Source organism: Chiloscyllium plagiosum, unplaced genomic scaffold (assembly GCF_037043375.1).
Source record: "Chiloscyllium plagiosum isolate Xiang-an unplaced genomic scaffold, Cpla_swu_hap1 HiC_scaffold_11, whole genome shotgun sequence".
Classification (NCBI taxonomy): domain Eukaryota; kingdom Metazoa; phylum Chordata; class Chondrichthyes; order Orectolobiformes; family Hemiscylliidae; genus Chiloscyllium; species Chiloscyllium plagiosum.
In genome coordinates, this window is record NW_028270149.1 from 50,554,838 (window position 1) to 50,574,951 (window position 20,114).

The 20,114-nt window shown below is 38.5% G+C and overlaps 1 protein-coding gene across 1 annotated transcript; it reads right to left on the minus strand.

The window, feature by feature from the left end:
- Positions 1-237: 237 nt before the first annotated feature.
- nek12 (NIMA-related kinase 12) lies at positions 238-18,431 on the minus strand. The gene is made up of 3 exons (XM_043704697.2): positions 16,505-18,431; positions 7,767-7,967; positions 238-3,575 (listed from the first exon to the last, which is right to left on the minus strand). Exons 1-3 carry the CDS (start codon positions 17,643-17,645, stop codon positions 3,421-3,423), a joined length of 1,497 nt encoding a protein of 498 aa, XP_043560632.2. The 5' UTR covers positions 17,646-18,431; the 3' UTR covers positions 238-3,420.
- Between the last annotated feature and the right edge of the window lie 1,683 nt (positions 18,432-20,114).

The following is a 20,114-nucleotide window of genomic DNA, read 5'->3' on the forward strand; positions in this document are numbered from 1 at the left end:
TATAATATTCGTCCTTAAAACTGAACTGTAGGGCTCAAAATCCATCTCACCATAATACCTCACTCCTTTTCCGAATATCATATCAACAAGGGATATGCTCTTCTGCTGGCTCATTTTAAAGAACAGCTAGAGAAGCTCCAAAACCTATCAATTCATGTTATTGAGACAACAGTCTTTTAATCAGTCTTACCAATAATTTTTTCAGAATTATAAAATAAAACTTAGAATTGCAAGATATATGTTTCTCTCTTCGAGTTTAAAATGTTTATTATAATTACTGCAGCCAAAAACAGTACAATATTTTCAGTATTTGTTGAATTTGATCTTCTGCAATATATACATTTTCTGACTTGATCAAATCTATTACATAAACTTCACTATACAGGACAACAGATGCATTCATATTCTGTTCAACAACAGGATAATCGGTACTTCGTATGAAGCTCAATTGATCGAACTTACAGTGTCAAAATTACCTGAGGCTATCAAAGATTTCATTGAAAGAAAACCATACAATCTCTATGTATCTGGTGAAAAGAGAATGTTTAAAATGTTTTTGCCAGTCAACTTTGGCTATATAGTAAAATTATTAAATTACATAACTTCCATATTTTCAACTTGGCTCTAAAACAAAATGTTCTAAAATAATTTAACTATGTAAAAATATCAAACGCTATTACAGATATAACAGACATTATTTGTGATTAAGTTTAAGCAACTAGCTAAATCTTCACATTAATTCAGCCTTCAAATATTCTTCCAAAAAAGGAGATTAATTTCTGCAGTTTCTAAAGCCCAGAATTTGCTGGAGTATTGCATTTTGCGGGTGAGTACAACCAGTTTTTTTTTCACCACTCTTCAGTTTCAATTAATTATTTGTCACGTTCTGGAAATGAAAGTTGATAATAGTGTGAAGAGGTCAGCAGGCCCTCTGGGATATTGCTGAGCAACTGGATGAACAATCTATTTCCTCAAGCAATGAAAGTTAGGGATTAAAAAGATTACCAAATGTCAAAAGTGGCAGTTTGGACATTTGATTATTGAAACGATGTTGATCACCGAATTGTATGCAGGAAAATATGTATGTTCATATGTTTATACGCCTGCGGAATGTAAAACAAAAACCTCCAGCCCAGAGTGCTGATTAATATTCTATTTTAATTTATGAAATTCAGAAACATGAGCACATCTGTTGCTTAAGTGCAAAAGTATAATCTACATATTTTATAGCAATACAGAATATGACATTACTCATGGTATCAGAATGATGATAATCAGTTGCTTACAATTTGGTGGACCCACATATTTTGCAGAGCAGATGGGTACCACTAAATCCTAGCAAGCTGAAATAAATTTACCATCAGCATTACTCCCAACTAGAATTCTCAATAAAGTAATTTGCTAAATTGATTACACTGCTTGATGTAGTGTCCTGATTTATGTGATATTGTGAAATATTTAACTAATTTCAAAGTGGAAAATCATTTTGACAACATAAATATACAGGGTCTTATGCTGCTAATTAGTAGCCCCAAATTTTGATGCCAAACTTAATTTATTTTACAGTGGGAATACAGCATTTACTTCTCAATTCAAATGAAGAGGTTTGTGCAGAAGTGCACTTCACAGTGTATACCTTACTCATCATAAATTTATGGATTTCTTTTATGTGCTAATAACAATGAAAACTTTCAACATGCTTACTGTTATTTTCCAGCAAATTCTGGTCTATGTGTAACTATATGTTCAAAAAGAACATTTATAATTTACAAAATGAGATCATTCCTATTATGTCAACATATGATTACATAAAGCAAATGGAGACAATCACGCCAAAAGATTTTTTTTTAATGGTTACTTCATTATCTGCTAAAAGTCAGGCAAAAAGTGAACTAAACTAAATCTACGAACATAAAGCCATTTTTCTTGGAATGTTATATTTTCTTTTTTAATTTGCATCTAACTTTTAGAACATAGAGCACAGAACAGTACAGCACAGGAATATGTTCTATGTAGTCTTAATTCTTAATTCAAACATGCCTTATCCATACAAATTTACCAATATTTCTGTTAAATCCCAGCTGCAAAGATAATCAAAAGATATTGTCATCTATTTCTTGAGTTTTCTGCAGGTGCCTGCAGCATTTCTAATTAAGATTTCTCAAACAAGGGCTAACGTACATTATGGAAACCATCCTGAAATATTAAAATATTGCTTTCTCAAACTACTTTATTGTGGGATATATAAAGTGTCAGAAGACTTTTGTGTCAAAGGTCTGTGGCGAATTTGCACCCAGGTACAAGAGGTCAGGGATAATGCAGGAATATACTACACGACTCATTATACAATAAAGGAAAAATAAAAAGCAAGGGAAGTGGGGGAAAGTACTTTCTGTTCAAAGTATTTTACCTTTTTATTTAAAGTACTGAAAGATTTTTAAAATACTCTTGGTATACGGTCATTTGACTTTTTAAAAATGTCTGCACAAATAATATTACTAATCTAATAGTACTAACTTCAAATGGGCCAATAAGACACTCCAAAGTGCATTTCTGCCCTTTCCCCAATTGTAGCAATTCACAGGAAACCTAAGTTTCCAAAGCTGTATTATCATTTGTCAGGATTGCTTGGCTCCAAAGCAGCCACCAGACTTTTCAAAACTGGAATTCTTAGAGAATAGCCCAGCAGGGAAGGGATACTGAGTCCCTGTCCACAGTAAAGGTTACTGTGGGCAGAAGTTTTTTTGTTATAAAGTTAAGAGTATATGATAAAAAAATGTCATCTAAATTTGCCTTCATAAAATACATTGGAAGGAAGAAAGCCTTCATTCTATTTTTAAAGTGTCCGCCCAGAACATTAAATTATTTTCATTGCAATACTTTAGTCTTCAAATAAGTCCAGTGTCATTTGCAGAATAAGCCAATAGTGTGTAGCTTTTTCAAACAACAAAGGAAAAATTATACTGTTGAACCATCTATGGATTTCCTACCATGTCAGTCTCTTTGCATGATACGTTAAGGTAGATGTCAACAGTTAGGAGCAACATGTACTTAGAAGAGAAGGAAAACAATTCCAAACAAAATCCAAGAGAAATACAACAACAAAAAAATTAAAATGTAATGTGTCTCTTACTTTTGGAACACTTTTACAATATTTTTGTCAAATGTATCAAAATAATTACAAAAGGATGGGCAAGCCACAACATCACTGCTCAAAAGATAAGGAAAGATACTGTTCCTGTTAGTTAGTACTGCATATGGACAAAAGATTGCGACAGAGAGTCAGAAACTTAACAATAGTAATATACAGAGAGGTGTTCATCAAACATCTGTACTGGCAGAAACAATTCAAATAGTGATTTTTTTTGGAAAACAAAAGAAAATTTATGACTTAGTTCATATTTTCAGTTACACATTGACTCAAGCACTTTCTTGATCCATGTTGAAGATAATGTAGCAAGTCTCTAAATGATCTGATTCCAAACGATGTTCGAACTGTGGTTTGAGATCTTCAGGTGTCAGACCCTTCAGAAATTGAGAAGCTACTTCATGGAAAATGGTCTGACCAATATCATCTGTAAAGAAAGTTGTAAATAATCTGGTTTGAAACTAGTCTGATTGCTGTTAAAGATAAATGTAAATGGATCAGCTATCAATTTGAGAACAATCTCAAGATTTCTATTACATCTTAAATGTATTAGCCCTGAAACAGCTGAATCCCACTTCATCAATTCAAGTGTGGCTGAACTAAAGCCCTTCTGTCCGTGATCAAAGACCAGGATGACAACTCAAAGTCAGGGAACAGAGTCAATTGCATGAGTACAATCAGAGCATCATGATTGGAGGGGTACTTCATGAGCATCTTCCAAAACATCAGTCAGAATGGTGAAGAGAAGGCCTGGCAAACCCCCCCACCCAAAATTTTGCTTTTACTTTCCTCTGCACTCATTTAGGAGAAAATAATTTACTCCCTCCAGAAGCAGTTAGTTTTTCTTAGTAAACATCTGGAATATTTTTAAGATCCTTACTTTAGCTCAAACCACCTTTCCACTGGCACAATTTTCCTTGGTGCCTTTTAAAGAACACAGTAGGTGGCACTGCCTGCAGCATTTTGGGAAATCCTCTGGGCAAGCTTCATTGATCGTGGAGCCCAATAGATTAACCACTGCCTCTTTTCCCATCAGAATATAAAGATTCCTTCCCTAATGGGATTATCATGCTGAAATTGTTTCTCTCCTCTGCCCAAACTTAATGCAGATGGAATCTCTAACAATAAACACTCAACAGTTTGTTACCCTGAAACAAAAATGGGTCATGGCTTCTGTACTTAACGTAGAACAGAACTAACACAGAACATATAGCACACAGAAAGGTTAAAATGAACAGCCTTCAAAAGGCTCAGTCTCAAATACCTTTTCCCCAATAAAACAGTGGACCTATTTTAAAGTTCAACACAGATACCTGAAAAGGCAAAACGTGTTAGGTGGGCTCAGATGGCTGTAAAAGATGGTACTCACACAGCATTGGGATAAAGAAAGATGATGAAATTAGATACATTTTTGGACAATACAATCAGCTAAGCATGGATCAAAGAGTTAACATTTTGACCAATAAGTTTATAAGTACATAAGAATAATAGCTTTGCTTGATCAAAAATCATTATAGAATAAAATTTAACAATAGCTTCTTATATCAGATCATCTAATATACAATGTTTAGGTGCAAGTCTTTTGATAAATGCAACTTTGGGGAAATGTTGCCAGCACTAACAATTTCAAGGTCTACTCAAAGCAAACATTTTAAAGAAAAGAATTAGACAGCTAACAGAAGAAATGAAAACAAAAATTGAGAAATACCCAACTGAAAGCTTTTTCCATCACTCTCAAAGAGTATTATGATTGGTACCATGGAGAAGTGGGAAGAATCATCATTTGAAAGCAGTGTAACAAAAGCATTTGAATTTGATCACATTTTTTTAAAAAGGTCACCCAGTTTGCACATAGTCCATCAAGTCTCTAACCTCACATGCAAATAAGTGGTATATTATTCCAAATTTTATATATTATACATTTCCTATCCTGACTTCTTTCTTCCCTCCCTCTGCCCACCATTTTAATAATTAGTGACAGAATCTTAATACTAGAGCACTCTGGAATTCTCATCCTAAATCTTTTCATCTTGCTATGACTTACACAATCTTCAGATTTGATCTCCTTGACCTAACCTTTAGTCATTTCTGACATATTTCTTTACAAGCTATTGCATCTTGTAACTTACTTTGAAATAGTTTGCTTTGTGAAAAATTATGGATATCTATGCCTTTAAGCTTTTCAAATAGATGTTTCTCTCTTTCCTACATGAAACATCTTCCATAATTAATTAACTTTTTGATCTTCTACATAGAAGTGCAGTAGGTATTGTGCACCACAGTTAAAACAACTTTCATGAGAATGGTGCAGGAAATTTTGTAATCTTTCACAAATAGCCTTCACCACCTTGGATACAGGCACAATATGAAGATTTGGCCCAATATAACAACAGAACCTTACACAGCAAAATTATCTTTGATTCAGACTAGTACATTGTGGTTCTAACTTAAAAAGTCTAAAAAATTTCCATTATGCCTTAGAAAATTCATTCCATTCCAAAGATTAATCACAGAGAAACACTTAAGTTCTAAAGGTTAGATCTCATGGAATACAGGGAGAACTAGCAATTTGGACACAGAACTGGCTCAACGGTAGAAGACAGAGGGTGGTGGTGAAGGGTTGCTTTTCAGACTGGAGGCCTGTGACCAGTGGCATGTCACAAGGATTGGTGCTGGGTCCACTACTTTTCATTATTTATATAAATGATTTGGATGTGAACATAGGAGATTTAGTTAGTAAGTTTGCAAAAGACACCAGAAATGGAGGTGTAATGGACAGCGAAGAAAGTTACCTCAGATTACAACGGGATCTTGGTCAGATGGGCCAATGGGCTGAGGAGTGGCAGATGAAGTTTAATTTAGATAAATGCGAGGTGTTGCATTTTGGAAAAGCAAATCAGAGCAGGACTGATACACTTAATGGTAAGGTCATAGAGAGTGTTGCTGAACAAAGAGACCTTGGAGTGCAAGTTTGTAGTTCCTTGAAAGTAGAGTTGCAAGTGGTTAGGATAGTGAAGAAGGTGTTTGGTATGCTTTCCTTTATTGGTCAGAGCATTGAGTATAGGGGTTGGGAGGTCATGTTGCGGCTGTATGGGACATTGGTTAGGGCACTGTTGGAATATTTGCATGCAATTCTGGTCTCCTTCCTATCAGAAGGATGCTGTGAAATTTGAAAGGGTTCAGAAAAGGTGTACAAGGATGTTGCCAGGTTTGGAGGATTTGAGCAATAGGGAGAGGTTGAATAGGCTGGGCTGTTTTCCCTGGAACGTCAGAGGCTCAGGGGTGACCTTATGGAGGTTTATAAAATCATGAGGGGCATGGATAGGATAAATTAGACAAGGTCTTTTCCTTGGGGTGGGGGAGTCCAGAACGAGAGGGCACAGGTTCAGGGTGAGAGATATAAAAGGGACCTAAGGGACAACTGTTTCATGCAGAGGGTGGTACGTGTATGAAATGAGCTGCCAGAGGGAGTGGTGGAGGCCGGTATAATTGCAGTATATGAATAGGAAGGGTTTGGAGGGATATGGGCCAAGTGCTGGCAAATGGGAATAGGTTAGGTTAGGATATCTGGTCAGCATGAATGAGTTGGACTGAAGGGTCTGTTTCCGTGCTATACATCTCTATGGCTCTATGACTCTATGATATTAAACAATTTTTTAAAAACTTTCTGTATTATATTGGTTTTTGTAAAATTGTGTATCTAAGATCATAATGGTGCTTCAACCAAGTGCCCATCTTATATTGCATCCTGTCCTCACCTAAATTCCATAAACTCATAGATTTCCCTCTGGTTCACAGGGTAGTAAATAGCATTTTTTACTCTTCCCAGCTGCTGAGACTAATTTTAGACTTAGTAGCTAGTATAACTTGATCAGAGAATCTGGGTATTTTTTTCTTGCTATGGTGCAGTAGTTTATACAAAGGAAACAAATAAGGTTAAATTGATTTAAAGAAAAAAGAACCTGCTCAGCCATGTTCTGACACGTCTCTATGGCAAGTGTGATACGTGGATGCCACCACCAAATTACAAACACGTTAGCTTTAAATTGGTTTATATTAATTCAACCTGTTATGACACACTCCTATGGCATATGTGGCTGGCCATTCTGAGTTGGTTTAAATTGATTTGAATTCATGGTGAGTTGGACCATCAAAATACCATATCATGATGCAGCTTTTCATCCATGACTATTTATACTGCAAACTCAACTCCATTGTGTAATCACATTGAAGTACCAAGCATAAGTTATGAAGGTGAATTGGAGAGTCAAGCATCTTCTGTTGCTCATTTCCAATTGTTAGGAACCTACAGCAATAGGCTAGTAAAGCATATGCTCTCAACTGACCAGTACATGATAAGGAGCGTCTCAAATGAGAAATAATTAACAATACCTTAAATAAGCTCTCAAACTTTGAATATTAACATTGACTGAATGGTGTTCCTAAGTATTCATTCTGCTTTTCGACCAATTAATCCATTAAATAAAATCGGAAATTATACTGGAATTTCCACTGCATAAACTTAAGCTTTTCTTTAGGTTAGTCAGTATTCTAATATATTCATATAAAACAGTAATATAACAAACATTATGCTATTTGGTATGTTGTGTTTTCCTACCTAAACACTTCTCGCGCAGAGTCTTAATGGTAGTGGACAGATTGACAGCAGCTTCTTCTTGACAGTGTCTTTCTTCTCGAAATGCTTCATTATTTGCTTCAACTTCCATAGCACAGCGAGCATTACATACTATCTCAGCAACATCATCCTCCCACTCCTCAAAATCATCAGGGTACTCTACGCAGTCCACCTCATCAGTGGCTACCAGTCATAAACATAAACAAAATTTAGAAAAGATACAAACACAATGACAACTCATTCATACAGTTTTTGAAAACCCAAATCACCTCTTCTATTGTACAATGCAAAGTAGTTTTAGTCATACTTGACTCTAGTTTTACGAAATAGTGTGACCCACATGTTCAAAGTGTCAGGTAGGCGTTGGAGCATAGGAGACTGGAGTTGATAGTTGGGAACCGAAAAAATCCATACAGAATAAATTCCACAGGAATGGTCCACCAAACTGAAATTTCGGATGGGAAAATCCCTACGCCTAGAACCCTCTCAAAAACTCTCTTAACATCAGAGAATTTAGAGGGGTTCTACTTCTAATAATAGGTACCCAAGAAAATTAAACAATTAAAAACATTGTCCAGCTCCTGAGTAGTGATTAAGATCATCACCCCATGCCAAACCACACATCCCCAACCCTTTATACCATTCCCTCTGCCACTCCTGACAACCACAATTCCCCAACTCTTTACACCATTCCCTCTGCCACTCCTGATAACCACAATTCCCCAACCCTTTATACCACCCTCTCTGCCACTCCTGACAACCACACATCCCCATAACTATTACACATTTAGATTTCCTCACATTAACTATTTCAGTTTAGCTTTTCTCTCTTTTATTGATATGTTGTTAAAACATTTTTGGTGGAGAGGAAGGGGAAAGGGAAAGAGAATAAATCATGCATCCTAGAAGGTTTGTATAACAAACCTAAGAATCCCATGTTAAGTAGTCTGCCTTTGCAATGTGGAGTACATTTTTCTCCACAGAAACAAATCCCACATAGGACCAAATAATTCAGGTAGGAATTGCTGCCAAGACTTATAAATCCAAATTTGCACTGCAAATGTCAGGAGGTCTGGAAACATCTGTGGAGAGCTACGCTGAGTTACTGTTTTGTGTCCATTATGTATCTTTTTCAAAACCTCCTTCTTCCATTCTGAAGAAGCCACATTGGATTTGAAATGTTAACTCTGTATCTCTCTCGACAATGCTGCCAGAACTGCTGAGTTTCTTCAGCACGTTCTCTTTTTGTTTCAGATTTCTAGCATTTGTAGTATTTTCTGAATTTTAAGTATACTTTTGGAATTTAATCATCTAGCACCATACAGATTACCTGTAAAGAGGGCTAGTAAGTTTTCTACTATTTAACTTAGATAATGAGCTTACAGAATTTCCTGAGATAATTAGGCAAGTCCAGTGCTACATATCTAAATCGTATTAATAAAGAGTTATTCAAATAAGTGCATCACCTCATTTTCGTGGAGTTCTTCATGGAACATAGGGATAACTTTTGTTACTCAATCCTAATCATCCTTGAATGGAGTGGGGTGCTGGGTAGTTAAGAGTCAACCATATTTCTGTGGTCTTAGTCACATGTAGGCCAGAGCAGGTAAGAATGGCATATCGTTCTCTAAAGGACATTTACAACGATGACTGTGGTTTGATGGCTCCCCAATAGATTTTAATTTTAGATTTATTAATTGAATTTTAATCCTATTAGCTGTCATGTCGTGATATGAACCTGTGACTGCAGAATATTAACCTGGGTCTCTGGAGTACATAAGAACTTAGGAGCAAGAGTAGGGCATTTGGCTTTATGAGCTGACTCGGCTATTTAAATCATTTATCTCAATAACATTTTTCTGTACTATTCCATATCATTAATACCTAGAAAACTACTGATTTTTGTTTTGAAGAAACTTAATTGAGGGCGGCACGGTGGCTAGCACTGCTGCCTCACAGCGCCAGAGACCCGGGTTCAACTCCCGCCTCAGGCGACTCTCTGTGTGGAGTTTGCACATTCTCCCCGTGTCTGCGTGGGTTTCCTCCGGGTGGTCCGGTTTCCTCCCACAATCCAAAAATCTGCAGGTTAGGTGAATTGGCCATGCTAAATTGCCTGTAGTGTTAGGTGAAGGGGTAAATGTAGGAGTATGGGTCTGGGTGGTATACGCTTCGGCGGGTCGGTGTGGACTTGTTGGGCCGAAGAGCCTGTTTCCACACTGTAAGTAATCTAATCTAATCTAATCTAATCTTAATTCCTGAGCCCTCCAAGGCAAAGAATTCTTGAGAATCATGACCCTCTGAGTGAAGAACTTTCTCCTCCTCCCAGTCCTGTCTGGCTATTCTAATTTTGTGTCTCCTGGCCTAAATTAATTTCTGCACCTATGCTGCTAACCATGTAAGAACTTTGTAGGTTTCAATGAAATCACCTCTCACTGTTACAAATTATGAGAATACTCGTCCAGTCTCCTCTATCCTTCCTCATAGGATAGTCCTATCAACACATGAATTAGTCTGGTGGACCTCTGCTGCACTTGCTCTGAGCAACTACATCTTTCCTTAGATTCTAGTCCAGTAACACCACCACTTTCCAACCATCTGCTCTATTCACAAATCTTACTTTAAATCTCTCAATAATAAAAAGTAATTCTTAATACATGCATGTTAAACTTTTTTTCTGACATGTAAAATATTATAATGTTTGTGTATTGCTGGGATGTGGCATTTTTCAATATTACACAATGCTCATATCATCAATCCTGTCTCCTCCAGTAATCTAATGTTAAAAATAGACAAATATAAGTGACAGGCAACAAGACCTGGGGCAAAGAAAAACTGAAATTGCTGGAAAAGCTCAGCAGGTCAGGCAGCATCTGTGAAATAAATCATAGTTAATATTTCGGACACAGTTCTGAGGAAGGGTCACTCGACCCAAAACATTGATTTCTCTTCAGAGATACTGCCAGGCCTGCTGAGCTTTCTTAGCAATTTCTGTTTTTGTTTCTGAGTTACAGCATCCACAGTTTTTTTTTTGGTTTTTATTAAGAGCTGTGGCATCCCGGATTAAGAAAAAAAAACAGCAAGTAAGAGATTTATATTGCAATTGTTTTTGATATTTTTGATTAAAAAGTACCATACATGCTTATCTTCTTTGTAGGGAATGCAGGACCATGTATCAGGACCATTCTGTCCCTATGTATATATGTAGTGTCCTAAAGAGCAGCATCACAAATTAAACTTCACCTATAAATAATTAGATTAGATTCCCTACAGTGTGTAAACAGACCCTTCAGCCCAACAAGTCCAAACCGACCCTCCAAGAAGTTACCCACCCAGGATCATCTCCCTCTGACTAATGCACCTCACACTATGGGCAATTTAGCATGGCCAATTCACCTGACCTGCACATCTTTGGACTGTGGGAGGGGTAAACCAGAGCACCCGGAGGAAACCCACGCAGACATGGGGAGAATGTGCAAACTCCACACAGACAGTCGCCTGAGGCAGGATTTGAACCCGGATCCCTGGCGCTGTGAGGCAGCAGTGCTAGCCACTGTGCCACCCAACAATATTGTTGAAAAATCACAAACTTTAACACATCACAAGGAATCATCAAGTATATTTTTTCAGGTTGTATTGCTTTTTTTATTTAAAAGCTCCTCTTTCTCCCAATAGACTGTTCCATTGATATCACAAGTGGTAAGCCTCAGACTAACCATTACTATTGTCTGTTCAATTCATGACATCAAGTGAAACCAAGAATGAGAGGGAGTGACATTAGTTGCAATGAAACATATAACGGAAATTTGTGGTGAGGCAGGATACAAGTATTGTACACTAAAAGCCGAATGCTCTGAAATGGCTCTGTGTGATATCATACTTTTTATGCCCAGCACCAACAGTTCAACCAACCAGAAAACCATCTTATGGTTAAGACTTCAACTACAGGACAGCAGATCTCTAATTTGGGAAAGGTATAATAACCTTAAATTCCATAAATGTCTCAATGCTCTTCATACAGAGTATCCAATTGTCACATAGATGAAAGCATCAGCCATCTTGTTTTTATCAATATTCGACAAATAGCAATGAGATGAGCCAATGATTTACATTTATTTGGTGTTTTGCAATTTTTGCGAAGATTTGTAGTTCTGGTTGAGGTTCAGGGTGTAAGTTTGCTCACTGATCTAGTAGGTTTGTTCTCAGATTTTTCATCACCATGCTAGGTAACATCATCAGTGAGCCTCCGTTGAAGCCTAGTGTTCCGTCCTGCTTTCTATTTGTGCGTCTTGGTCTGTAAAGGTGGGTGATATCATTTCGGTTCTTTTTCTCAGAGGTTGGTAAATGGGGTCCTGGGTGCTGCAGTGTGTTGTGGCCCATTTAAATACTGTCGTGATGCAGCTTCATTTGTGGGTGTTGGGATGACTGTTTCTGTAGTTGAGTATCCGGTCTGTATGTGTTGTTTTCCTGTTGACTCTGATCTGCAGTTCTACATTGACTGTTGGTTCCACTGTGACATCTAGGAAGAGGAGTCTTGTTGTTCTCTTTCTCTTTGGTGAAATTTATGCCAGTAAGGATGTTGTTAATGATATTGTAGGTTTCCTCTAATTTGTTCCGTTTCGTTATGACAAAGGTGCCATCCACATAGCGGATACAAAGTTTAGGTTGGATCGTAGGGAGGGCTGTTTGTTCTAGTCTCTGCATCACTGCTTCTGCTAAGAATCCTGATATTGGTGATCCCGTTGATTTGTTTGTAGGTCTTGTCGTTGAAGATAAAGTGGGTAGTAAAGCACAGGTCTGCTAGCTCGAGGATGCTGTCCTTGCTGATGGAGTTGGTGCTGTCTAATGTTTGCGTCCTTGATTCATCTAGTGGTGAGGTCAGTATTTCTTTGGCCAGGCTGATGTTAATTGATGTGAATAGGGCTGTTACATCAAATGAGACCATGACTTTGTCCTCTTCTGTCTTGGTGTCTTTGATGCTGTTCAGTTATTCTTGGGTAGAATGGATGAAGTGTCATGAGTTTTCTACAAGATAATTCAGTTTACAGTGAAGTTTGTTTGCTAGTCTGTATGTCAGTGTGCCAGGAAGCGAGATTATGGGTTCTCGGGGGGAGGGGAGGAGCCCTGGTTTGTGTACTTTAGGTAATCTGTAGAAATGGGGTGTGTTGGATCCAACAGGTTTCATTCTTTGGAGATCTGTCTTGTTAATGTTGCCTGACCTGAGGAATTTCTTCAGTAATGCTGTAATATGGTTTTCTAGCTGTGGAGTCGGGTCCATCGCCACCTGTTGGTAGGTGTCGGCATCGATGAGTAATGGGTTTGCCTTTTCAATGTAGTGTTCTGATGATGGTCATGCACCCTTTGTCTGCCGCAGGGATTACAATATTTCTGTCTTTTCTGTCCTTCTGGAGTTTTCCTTTCCTGTGTGTTAAGGGTGTTCCCATCTTTCTTGCTGCTTACTGTTGGTGCTATCATTTGTCTGATCGTCTGCTGGGTTTCTTCCGTGAGTCCGTTCTCTTTCAGGGTTGATTCCAATGCTGCTAGGAAGTCCTGTTTGTCCATGTCTCTAAAATTGTAGATCATCCCTCTTACTAGGATGGCTTTTCTCATCTCTGTTAGTAGTCAGTCGGACAAGTTCTTAATCCTATCTTCTGAATTGTCTATGTTGTTCTTTCGTGCAAGCTTGTCCAGTTTTTCTTGTAGAGCTAGTTTTTTCCTTGTCCTGGTTTGCTGTTGTTTGATACTGATGGCTCATTCTAATGTGTTTGTTCATTCCTGGTCAGTCACGTTTGTGTACCAAGTTTCTTGATGCGGAATTTCCCGTTCGTATTTGTGGAGTCGGTTGTGGTCATCATTAATCATTTCTCGCAACATTCTGCAGCCGTTCTGTTCAGCTATTCTTCTGGCTTGTGGAGTGTTGAGAAGTCGTTTGCATTTGACAAATAGTGGTAATACCTGTTTCCTGAGGCATTCATGTAGGAAATATAGTTGGCGGCTGGCACTCAGTCGGATGGTGTTGGTTTCCCATCTTTGAGATAGTTTGAGTGTATTACATCCATAGTTGTTTGTGATTTTTGAGAAGGTTTGAGGTTCAGTTGTAAGCTTCCTCACTGATCTGGTAGGTTTGTTCTCAGACGTTTCATCACCATGCTAGGTGACATCATCAGTGAGCCTCCGTTGAAGTGCTGGTGTTTTGTCCTGCTTTCTATTTGTGTGTCTTGGTCTGTTAAGGTGGGTGATATCATTTCGGTTCTTTTTTTCAGAGGTTGGTAAATGGGGTCCAAATCGATGTGTTTCGCGATGGAGTTCCGGGTGTGAATGCCAAGCCACTAGGAATTCACGTCTGTGTCTCTGTCTTCCTGTCCTAGGAAGAATGTGTTGTCCCTGTTGAAGTGGTGTCATTTTTCATCTGTGTGTAAGGATACTAGTGATAGCTGGTCATGTCTTTTGGTGGCTAGTTGGTGCTCATGTATCCTGTTGGCTAATTTTCTGCTTGTCTATCCAATGTAGTGCTTGTTGCAATCCTTGCAAGACCCAAGAATTCCTGAACAGCATCAAAGACACCAGGACAGAAGAGGACGAAGTCATGGTCTCCTTCAACGTATCAGCCCTATTCACATCAATTAACATCAGCCTGGCCAAAGAAACACTGACCGCACTATTGGATGAACAAAGTATGCAAACACCAGACAGCACCAACTCCATGGTGGGTGGCACAGTGGTTAGCACTGTTGCCTCACAGCGCCAGAGACCAGGGTTCAATTCCCGCCTCAGGCAACTGACTGTGTGGAGTTTGCACATTCTCCCCGTGCCTGCGTGGGCTTCTTCCAGGTGCTCCGGTTTCCTCCCACAGTCCAAAAAAAATGCGCAGGTTAGGTGAATTGGCCATGCTAAATTGCCCATAGTGTCAGGTGAAGGGGTAAAATGTAGGGGAATGGGTCTGGGTGCGTTGCACTTCGAAGGGCCTGTTTCCACACTGTAAGTAATCTAATCAAACAGCATATTCAAGCTAGCAGACCTGTGCCTTACGACCCACTTCACCTTCAACGACAAGACCTACAAACAAATCAATGGGACACCCATGAGATCACCAATTTCAGGATTCTTAGCAGAAGCAGTGATGCAGAGACTAGAACAAACAGCTCTCCCCATGATCCAACTTAAACTATGTGTCCGCTATGTGGATGACACCTTTGTCATAACGAAACGGAACAAATTAGAGGAAACCCACAATATCATTAACAACATCCTTACTGGCATAAATTTCACCAAAGAGAAAGAGTAGAACAAGACTCCCTTCCTAGATGTTACAGTGGAACAAACAGTCAATGTAGAACTGCAGATCAGAGTCAACAGGAAAACAACACATACAGACCGGATACTCAACTACAAGAACAGTCATCCCAACACCCACAAATGAAGCTGCATCACGACAATATTTAAATGGGCCACAACACACTGCAGCACCCAGGAACTAAGAGCAGCTGAAGAAAAATACCTATACAGCACAAGGGCAACAGGTACCCGATAAACACAGTCCACCAATTCTTAAACAACAAACCCAAACAAGAAGACTCAACACTCCCAGAGACTCTAGCCACACTACCATACATCAAAGACATCGTGGTGATTACTCCCAGACTATTCCGACCTCTTGGCATCATGATAGCCCACAAATCTACCAACACACTGAAACAGCTACTGATGAACCTAAAGGACCATGTACAACAACCAGCACATTGAATGTCATATACAAAATACCCTGCAAGGCTGCAACAAACACTACATCAGACAGACAGGCAGAAACTAGCCAGCAAAAGACATCACCAGCTATCACTAGTATCCTTACACACAGATGAAGGAGGACACCACTTTGCCTGGGACAACACATTCATCCTAGTACATCCTAGAGGCCTGGCATTCAAACTGGAACTCCATCAATAAACACATCGATTTGGAGCCCATTTACCAATCTCTGAGAAAAAGAACCAGAAATGATATCACCCACCTTAACAGACCAAGACACATAAATAGAAAACAGAACACCTTAACAGACCAAGACACATAAATAGAAAACAGAACAGAACACCAGCACTTCACTGGAGGCTCTCTGATGATGTTACCGGGCATGGTGATGAAGTATCTGAGAACAAAGCTACCAGTTCAGTGAGCAAACTTACAATCCATATTTGGTACTGTTGCTTAAAGGATAAATATTGGCCAGAACACCAAATGACAGTAAACTAAATTACAGATGTGCAGACTCGAGATTTTAACATTAGGTGTTACAAAATGCAAGGCTTCAACTACATTGTCACCACGGTTTCAGTAAAGCACAGTTGTGTGAAATGGTCAATTTTAGTGGACATATTAAGAAAATATAAAGTAGTGACTTGTTGTTTATGCTTTCAAAGTTGCATTGTGACAGAAACAATATTGGTCACTTCTAACTGAAAAAGTGCTATACGTCTTTTATTAACATAACACCATAGTGAAAGAAAGGTTTCTCAAGTTTACTAATTATTGTTTTGGTGACAATCATCTAAGCTGATAAATCAAGAACATTACTCAGAAATAAATTGGATCAATATTAAAAAGTACTGGGAATATTTGCTTTGGCATACAGATAATATGTTACAAATACCAGATAACCGCACTATGCATTCGGTTACATTGAGGACTTTTTAAAATAACTTTCAAAAAGATTCTAAATACCAAACTACCTTCAGTTTCTTCAGAGGTTGCAACACTTGAAGGTGGTACTGATATTTCCTCCGTTGAGGAAAAACTATCCTGATCAAAATCGTCAGAATAATTACATTTATCTTCTTCATCACTGGGCCCCACATTTTCACACACCTCCGAATCCATCTCTTCTACCTTTTTATCACTAAGGCAATGTGAAGTTGAGACTGCTTTACTGTTCCTAGCACACATGCCCTCTTCAGAGAGACTTAGAGATCCATGGAAGTCATCAGTGATCTCATCACCTTCCTTCTTCGCTAAATGTAAATGTTTCACAGAATGATATTTTGTAAGCTGAGATTCCTGATCTCTAATGAAGAACTTAAGGTGTTCTTGGACGTAAGGTATTTTGAGGATTGTGCTGGTACTAGGCCTCTCTTCAGGATGCTTATTGAGAATGCTTTTGATCAAAACATGCATGTTTGCTGAGTAGTTGTTCGGTACACAGGCATATTCTCCCTTCACGATTTTATAAAACAAACTTAAGAGGTTCTTTGCATGAAAGGCAGGTTCCAAAGCACAAAGTTCAAATAAAAGACAACCAAGTGCCCAGATATCAGACTTGGAGCTGTAGGGAATATCTTGACAGAGCTCAGGGCTCAAATAGCACGGTGTGCCAACACAGGTATTTGCCATATCCAAAGTATGTGTCATCACTTTCGAAATCCCAAAATCCCCGAGTTTAACTGTCCCTTTCTTTGTAAGGAAGACATTGGATGTTTTAATATCTCGATGAAGAATCTTCAGGGAGTGAATGTATTGAATAGCCATAACTAACTGAACAAACCACCGCATAATATCTTTCTCAGCAAAGTACTCATTCTTTTTTTGAGATTGGATTACATCATCCAAAGTGCCACCATCGCAGTAATCTTGTACAATGAAGACATACTCTTCTTGGTCGATGAAGTATTCATGACATGTGACAATGTGAGGGTGCTTGAGTCTGGTCAAAATAGTTGCTTCCTGCATTACAGCTTCTTTTGTTCTAGTCTTAAGTGAAGGATCAATCTTTATTCTCTTGACAGCATACAACTTTTTTGTTTCTAAATTATTCATTAATAGGACCTCTGCACTTGCACCCCTTCCTATTGTAATGACTTTCTCGTACTTCTCCATCTTACGCTTTTCAGTTACAGTTGAGACTTCTTGGGGTTAAACACATAAAAACAGATGACATACAAATGGTTATTTTTGCTCAGTTTGCATAACCAGTGAAAAAACAGTAACTTATTTCATCCCTAATTATTAATTATTCATATTAGTTGGTAGGTGTTATTTTTATGGCAGTCAGATGAGAATTGTGAGTTTCTACATACATATTCCTGATGGTTATTTATGGCTTATAGATCAACATTCTTGCAGGGAGAGAAGAGAATACATTTTTGGTCTTTACCAAAATAAATAAATACTACAAAATTATTTAGTTTCCTTTACTAGAAGCAAAAAAACACTTGTACTCAAGCAAACTGGTCAATATTTATTAATATTCATTAATCATATTACCCAATCAGAACTGAGCAGGCAGTGAAAGTTGCCAAGACAGAAACAGGCAATGAGCTTATCGAGCAGAACAGTAATGCACAATGGTCTGCTTCCAGTGTGCCCTGCATTTAGTTAAGGACAGTATCACAACGCATTGTGAGTTTTCTTCAAAACAGGAAGAGAAAGTGTGAGCGAAGGGTAGATATTCAGAATGGCAGAAGGAGGGGAAATAGTGTTCAAAATAGGAAAACTGCTGTTTGCAATTTAGATTCGTGATTAGGGCTAGTAAATCGAACTGACAACTACTACATTTGCAGGTGGTAGCAAGGACAGGCTATGGGCAAGGGTAAAGCCAACACTGAACCAATACAATTTAAAGAGGGATACTAACAAATTTGCAGAACTGACAGATAATTGGTGAATGAAACTTAACACAAATCAATGTCAGGTATGTGTGGATATAGAGCTGGAAATGTGTTGCTGGAAAAGCGCAGCAGGTCAGGCAGCATCCAGGGAACAGGAGAATCGACGTTTTGGGCATAAACCCTTCTTCAGGATTCCTGAAGAAGGGCTTATGCCCGAAACGTCGATTCTCCTGTTCCCTGGATGCTGCCTGACCTGCTGCGCTTTTCCAGCAACACATTTCCAGCTCTGATCTCCAGCATCTGCAGACCTCACTTTCTCCTATGTGTGGATATATGCAAAAACGATTAATAGGCTGAGTCTATTCTCTCAAGTGAAGGCAATTAACCCCTCCAATATTGATCTTTAAAATTAAGATTTACAATTTTCATTACAAAAGAGAATGTTTCATCTTGTAGAGAAGAGCATAATTCATGGCCATTAATATAAATTGTCATCAAGAAATCCAAAACAAAAGACATTTATACTGTACTTCTTATGACCACCAGATAACACAAAGCACTTTACAGCCAATTCAGCACATTTTGAAGTGCAGTCGATGTTGTTAAAGCAAAAGAACATGACAGCCAATCCGTACATAGCAAGCTTCCACAAACAGCAATGTGGTAATTATCATATAATCTGTTTTAAATTGTTTGAGAAATAAACATTAGCCAGGACATTAGTGATAATTCCACACATCATCTTTGAAACAGTGCCATAGGATGTTTTAAAAATATTCAACCAAGCAGGCAAGTAGAGTCTCTGTTTTGTCTTAAAGTGTTAAAAATCACACAACACCAGATTATAATCCAACAGGTTTATTTGGAAGTAAAAGCTTTCAGAGCGCTGCTCCTTTGTCAGGCAGTTAGTGGGGCAGGATCATAGGACACAGAATTTACAGTAAAAGATCAAAGTGTCATACAATTGATGCAATGTACTGAACAAATCTATATTGCTGTTAAGTCTTTAATCACTTAGAATGGGTTGCAGGTTTCAATTCATTAATATGTAAACTTCAGAATTTTTTTCAAGTCACGTTCCTGAAATAATTTAAGGTTTTATAAACAAAGTGTGATCTGAGCTCAGACAATGCATTAAAAGTGTAAAGTTAGAGTCTGTCTGTATTCCAACCTTGAGTCTGATCGGTTCGATTTCCAAAGTGCGAATTTATAAAATATCACATGGACTGACTCCCTACAGAGTGTGTGCTTTTTGAACAGAATAGAATGCATCTGCAAATACAAATCTGCAAATGCAAATTCACCCCATAGACTTATATGTGTGTGTATGCGTATGAGGGAGAGTGTGTGTGGGGGGGGGGGGGGGAAAGAGTAGAAGAGAGGAAGAGAGTGTGTGAGTGTCTGAGTGCAAGTGTGATGGAGTGTATGCCTGTGAGACGGTGTGCACATGTATGTGGGGGGTGGTGTGTGTGTATGTGTATCTCAGAGAGAGCGTGTGTATGAGAGAGGGTCTGCGAGAGTGTAAACGTGTGTAAGAGTGTGTGTGTATAGTGTAGTGGAGCACCTATCGTATGACATGAACCCAAGATCCCAGATAAGGCCATCCTCATGCTTACCGAGCTTGGCTATCAGCCTCTGCTCGGGAACCCTGTTTTGTTGCCTATCCTGACATCTGCCTTGGAGGAAGATCACCCAAAGATCCGATGCCAAATGTCCTTGACTGCTGAAGTGTTCCCCG